General features: G+C 36.8%; 1 protein-coding gene across 1 annotated transcript; it reads left to right on the forward strand.

Annotated features, from left to right (window-relative positions):
* The first annotated feature begins 866 nt into the window (after positions 1-866).
* On the forward strand, positions 867-6,027 carry psmd14 (proteasome 26S subunit, non-ATPase 14). The gene is made up of 11 exons (XM_028437385.1): positions 867-1,005; positions 2,203-2,258; positions 2,531-2,602; positions 2,692-2,811; positions 2,966-3,036; positions 3,683-3,833; positions 4,595-4,702; positions 4,970-5,044; positions 5,121-5,246; positions 5,594-5,656; positions 5,859-6,027. The coding sequence occupies exons 2-11, from the start codon at positions 2,211-2,213 to the stop codon at positions 5,955-5,957; spliced, it is 933 nt and encodes a 310-aa protein (XP_028293186.1). The 5' UTR covers positions 867-1,005; positions 2,203-2,210; the 3' UTR covers positions 5,958-6,027.
* The last annotated feature ends 401 nt before the right edge of the window (positions 6,028-6,428 follow it).

The raw sequence follows: 6,428 nt of genomic DNA on the forward strand, positions 1-6,428 counted from the left end.
TTATGTGCTGGCAGGCTGATTCCTGTAAAAACCTCAACTGGTCCTGTCAAAGTTGAATGCATGGTAGAAAAGGGATCAACCCACAAACCACTCAGACATGGTTTACCTCTGACAAGAGCAGCTTTGTTTTGTTTTGTGCCCTCTTGTGGTATTTTCTGCAGCTTCACAATGTTTTCAGACATCCTTTCATTTCATTTAAAACATTTAGTGGAGCTTTCAGTGGTTTTTTTTTTTGTTTTGTTTTTTTTGCAATAGTTTCTCACATTGAACACAAATTATTACTTTCTACGTAACTGATATTTTTATGTCACTTTGAATCTGCATTGTTTTAACATATCCCCATTTGTTTGCATGGTCTCTCTCTCTCTCTCTCTCTCTCTCTCTCTCTCTCTCTCTCTCTCTTGCTAGTTAAAGTGTGTTCATTTTGGAATTTTCACCTGAGAAATATAAATAAATTAATACATCACTTGATGACCCTGAACATATGGATAAGGAGAATATTGGTTTTACATGTATTCAATAACATTTTCCTTGTCTCACTTGATGCCAACCACACACCATTAAAAAGAAAAATAATAATAAAAAGTACTGATTTTTTTATTTTTATTTTTTTGCATGGAGCTTGTTGCTGTGAGGCTGCTGTGCTGACCACTAAACCACCTCTGAATACAGAGCTCCTAAAATTGGGCCTGAAATTATTATTTTTATTTAATAAGCCTTTTCAAAAATAGGGTGACAATGTTTTTCGTAGATACTACTACATTCACTAAAGAAGAGAAAATCATTTTTAAAATGCTTTGAATTATTGTAAAAATGGTAATATGTTTTGCACAATATAAATTTTGGAACTTTAACGCCCCCTGCGTCTCGTCCCTGTCTCTGTTAGACAATGACGTCAGAACTGCGCCGGAAGTGTCGACCTGAAGAATACAATTCTGGCTGATTCATTGTAGCCTGTCGGATTGAGTCGACGTCTTCCTCACACATCAGCGATTTAGGTTGCAGGTAAGCAGAAACTTGGCTTTAATAGAACCTATATTTTTCAGTGCATACGGTGAGACTGACATGTTCCACGGAGTTTTTTTGCTCACCTTTTTGTGATGTTTTGAGCTAAGATAGCATCATCAAGCTAACGTCGCGCTAAGTGAGTCAGTGAAATAAAACGCAGGCAGGTAACAGTGTTTAGACTTTCGTCTAAACAATTAAATCTACGCCTTGATCTAAATGATTGAATATAACCGCTCAACGTGATGTTTAAACTATTAATTACAGTCATTTTTCAGTGGTTTTCATAGCCTCGCATAGCTAGCGGACGCTATCCTTGTGCTGTTGTTATGTTTCAGAGTTCTACTACCTATCAACGGTGTTTGATTTTTTTACTACTTGAAATGTAATATAGTATTGTCATTGTCATACACTGGATGTTAACCGACAAAATGTTTAAAAACTGTAAGTCTTGTAAATATTTTAATTAGGGTTGTCTCGATACAACCGTTTCTTGTCCGATATCACATCCTTAAGTATTGACCAATATCAATCATACATATTTTTATCACTTATTTTGTAGTGTGTAATGTTGGAAAAGGCTTGATCTAGTGATATTTTGCAAACAGAGAACAAAAGTCAGCATCAGTAGGTATGAGCAAAACTGATTTATCAAGATCATATAAACCCAAGAATATTCTACAATTGAACAAAAATAAATATAAATAAAGAAATCAGAAGACCTTGAGAATTCAATAAACCCAATTATATGTTTAAAGTACAAAATAATTGCTAGTTTAACTTAAACATTAGCTTATTTCTATAAATGATTAAATAAACAAATCAGAAGACTCTGAAACCCTCAATAAATCAAATAAAAAGAAGTTGCAGGCCAATGTAGTCCAATACTCAATTTTTGCCAATGCGGGACCTTTATCGGATGTCCATATTGGGTCAGAACACCCTTAATATTAATTAGGGTTATTAATTTATAGATGGCTTTGTGATTCCTATAGAGCCTCAAATTGAGTTGCACTTGCATTGCACACATGTTAATATTAAGTGGAGGCGTTTTGTTGATTGAGTTTTACATTTTAATCCCACGTACCCCTGCAGACTTAAACAGAATTTTTCTCTGTAAGTAAATATAATCTGCTTTCACTTTTCGTTGCTGAAATTAAGAATTACATAGCGATACTCTTGATTTTTATTTTTTAGATTTCAGCATGGATCGACTGTTGAGGCTCGGTGGTGGAATGCCAGGCCTTGGCCAGGTAAGAGTGATTTTATTAATTTTTTTTTTTAGTTCTAGTGCTCATGAGGATCATCACCAGTGCTTGTGTATGTGCTTTTCTTGTGAGACATGGCATACTTAAGTGACTGTCTTTTGTTATTCCAAATATTTTAAGCTTTATCTTTATTCATTAGAACTCTAGTGTCCCAACTGGAGTACTGTTACTGTCACATATGTCAAATTTGAAATCCCTGAACACTCTCAAGTGTTTTTTTATGATGTGTTTAAGATTCTTTGTTTTTGACCCAACAGGGCCCACCTACAGATGCCCCTGCTGTGGATACAGCAGAGCAGGTCTACATCTCCTCTCTTGCTCTTCTCAAGGTAATTATTGTCCTTCGTTTAATGTATGGGAATAACTGTTGAGGGCTTTGTGACCTATTTTATTTATTTATTTTTTTACATTTGGTTAGATGCTGAAACATGGCCGTGCTGGTGTGCCCATGGAAGTCATGGGTTTGATGCTGGGAGAGTTTGTGGATGACTACACAGTGCGAGTGATTGATGTGTTTGCTATGCCTCAGTCAGGAACGGTTTGTCGACTTCTTTTACGTTTATTAAATATTCATGCGTTACAGTGGATTTGTATTTCTTAATGCCTGTTTTGTATGCTGTAAGATGTAAAAAGCAGTCTTTGCTCATTTCTGACTATTCTGACGTTGTATCATGTGTTTTTCAATCTTACAGGGCGTGAGTGTTGAAGCCGTGGACCCTGTATTTCAGGCCAAGATGTTGGACATGCTGAAGCAGACTGGCAGGTAAAACCTTTGGAGTTGCTAAGTAGGATTTTTAAATTTCATGTTCCCACACAAAGTACAAATTTGAATATTGAGCTAGGGTGACCACACGTCTTCTTTTCACATCTTGTCTGGGGGATATTTTACAAATTTCCCAGTGACCCTTAACGTATCTCGGGGAACACGTTAATTTAAAAGACGGTAACTCTGCTAATATTTTATCTCGCTGATAAATTCTATCAGTTTCTGAAAGCTGAGGAGTTGCTCTTTACGGCCAATATGGTGTCATTACAGTAATCAGATTAGATTGGTTTATTTGAAAGGGGACAGTGCAATTTCATTTAACACATGAACAAACATGGTTAAAAAAAAGCCAGCATTAGCCAGAAGGCTATTTTTCATCTGTAGTCCCCTGGCCAAGATGTAAAAAGGCATTAAAATACAAGCATGACAATACATGCTTGTATTTTACTCACACATAACAATCATTAAAGATGCCGCTTTGTTTTGATGAAATGTCACACACGAGGAAAAAAGAAAGACAAACGAAGTCAGAGGGAGAGGGAGAGTGATTAAAAAAAAATAGCAGTGGATTTAATTGAAAAATCAAAATATGGTCACCCTAATTAAGCCTCTGAATCGGCGCTCTTTCTTTCTTTCTCTCTAGGCCTGAGATGGTGGTGGGTTGGTACCACAGCCATCCTGGGTTTGGATGTTGGTTGTCCGGCGTGGACATCAACACCCAGCAGAGCTTTGAGGCCCTGTCAGAGCGAGCTGTTGCCGTGGTGGTTGATCCCATTCAGAGTGTCAAGGGAAAGGTAAGGATTTTGCTGACTTCCACTCCAAAGAGAATCTGTTATCGTATTTTCCGGGCTATTGAACGCACTGCTGTATTGGCCACATTCCAATAATTTAGCAATTTTCCAAGAAGAAAGGCCACACAGTCGCAGAGGGCGCACCCGATTGGCTGATGAGGTTGCCCTTCAAAAGACTCGACCAATCAGAACAGGCAGTTAGGCGGGCTGCTGTATTCCTGTTAACGGAGATTTCCGTGTATTCTTATCAGTTTTTGACGGACAAGTTTTTTTCTCACATAAAATCACATCCTCACTGCCACGTCAATCACACTTTGAGTCCGGACACGATTGCTTCCGAACAAACGAGACGTGGTTATTTGGCAACTTTATGCTGTTTATTGTTTCTTTCTATCAGTAACTGGCTGATTTTTACTTTTTCCGGAGTGTTTCAGCTGTTGCTTTCCCCACATTATTCAAAGCTCGTTTTTTGAACATTCAGTTCACCGTGATGTTCAGTGGCTGTTACAGTTAATTCATTCTGATGTAGTGGTGACTGTCAGTAATATTCTGCCTCCTGACACCTGTGTGACTGACGGAAAAATCTACACACAAAGCGCACCATCGCATTGGCCGCACCCTTAACTTAGAAGGAAAAAAATAGCTTCCTAAATATGGTATATGTTGTGATTTGAACAAACTGCTTATTAAATGAGTATATGCAACATTTTGAAAAACGCAATTAATTTCTGTGTTGAATTTTGTTTATTTGTTTCTATTTTTAGGTCGTTATCGATGCTTTCCGACTGATCAATGCAAACATGATGGTCCTTGGACATGAACCCAGGCAAACCACATCCAATCTAGGTCATCTGAACAAGCCCTCCATTCAGGTAGAGCTGTGTAGGCCTGTCACATCTCATTCCATTTAATTTATTTTGGTGAAAATCATAGAGTTTTCTGCAGTTTCTCCTTTTAGAAAGCACTAAAAAACAAACATGTTCATTCTCAGACAAGCTTGTTATTTCAATTTGATTAAGTTTCAACGAGAGTTATTTGCAACAGGAGGTGATAAAGATGATCACATTTGTGGGGTTTTCTCTATAATTGTTAGCATATGAATCTCATGGTAGCCTATCGACTTCCCTTCATGTTTTCAGGCTCTGATACATGGCCTCAATAGACACTATTACTCCATCACCATCAACTACAGGAAGAATGAACTGGAGCAAAAGGTTTGTGCTGCACGTTTCTCAAAGAGATAAATCCATAATGAGTTTATTATACTAAATGACTGTAATCGATCTTCAGATGTTGCTGAACTTACACAAAAAGAGCTGGATGGAGGGTCTGACCCTGCAGGACTACAGCGAGCATTGCAAGCACAACGAGACCATTGTTAAAGAAATGCTGGAGCTGGCAAAGAACTACAATAAGGTACACGTTCTATTCAGAGCATAAAATGATAGTTCTGTTTTAACACTATAGTTTAAATTGTGATACCTCTTACTTTAAAGGTCAAGTTTTTGTCATAATTTCATCTTTTTTACTACAGCAGCATTTCTATTGTTCTCTGTGGATATAATGTTTTACTTTTTTTTATTGAGAGCACTAATCACCAACTCACTTAAAGCTGCACCTTTCTGCTAAAAGGTTGAAAATATGGCTACAGGCAACAGCAATGTAAACCACAAAAATGCTTAATAATGCATATGAAGCACATCTTGAATGTTTTGAATTGTTCTCCAGTTGATTACATTAACGACACGCTGGTTATCCTTTAGGCTGTGGAAGAAGAAGACAAAATGACCCCGGAGCAGCTCGCAATCAAGAACGTGGGAAAACAGGTACGGACAGCTTAATGTTTGACCCGTGGAAGGATTTCAATGAAAGAAATGTCAGTTGATAGGACTGACATGTTGATACAAGCAGACCATTTCTAAGGTAGCGTGAATAGAATTTGCTGCAAAAAAAGGAAAACTCTGTACTTAAAATTCTGCTTGAAATACATTCATGGCGGGTCACGTCTTATTTCTGTTTTTTCTACAGGATCCCAAGAGACACCTGGAGGAGCACGTTGACGTCTTAATGACGTCTAACATTGTCCAGTGCTTAGCTGCCATGTTGGATACTGTAGTTTTTCAGTGATGGCCCTTTGTGTGTTCATAGTACAACTATTGCATTCTTTTATATAAAATAAATGTATGTATCAAAACAAGTGAGTTGTTTTTTTATTTCTGCTTTTCCTGATGGAAAGTATACCACATTGCACAGCAATTTTTTGATGAAGCATTAGCAATTCTTTAGGTTTAAGCACGTTCAGTGTATGTTTTGGTTATTGTATTTTCTGTTCAGAACAATAGGTTATAAAAAGAAAAATGTTTATTTGAATTTAAGATTGAAACAATCTCTTATTTTGCGCTCTTTGGAAACGATCACTTCTGGTCGCACAATATGAAAAAAATGAACTTTTTTTTAAGTTTGTCTACTAATATTTTATTTTTTGTTTTCAGAAAAGAAAAATAAACTTTTTTTAATTTTAATTAACCCATCTTGACCCTAAAAAAGAAAAATACCTTGAACTTCAATATTCATTTCAAATGAAAATCGAATAACCAC

The sequence above is a fragment of the Gouania willdenowi genome, chromosome 3, assembly GCF_900634775.1.
Source record: "Gouania willdenowi chromosome 3, fGouWil2.1, whole genome shotgun sequence".
Classification (NCBI taxonomy): Eukaryota; Metazoa; Chordata; class Actinopteri; order Blenniiformes; family Gobiesocidae; genus Gouania; species Gouania willdenowi.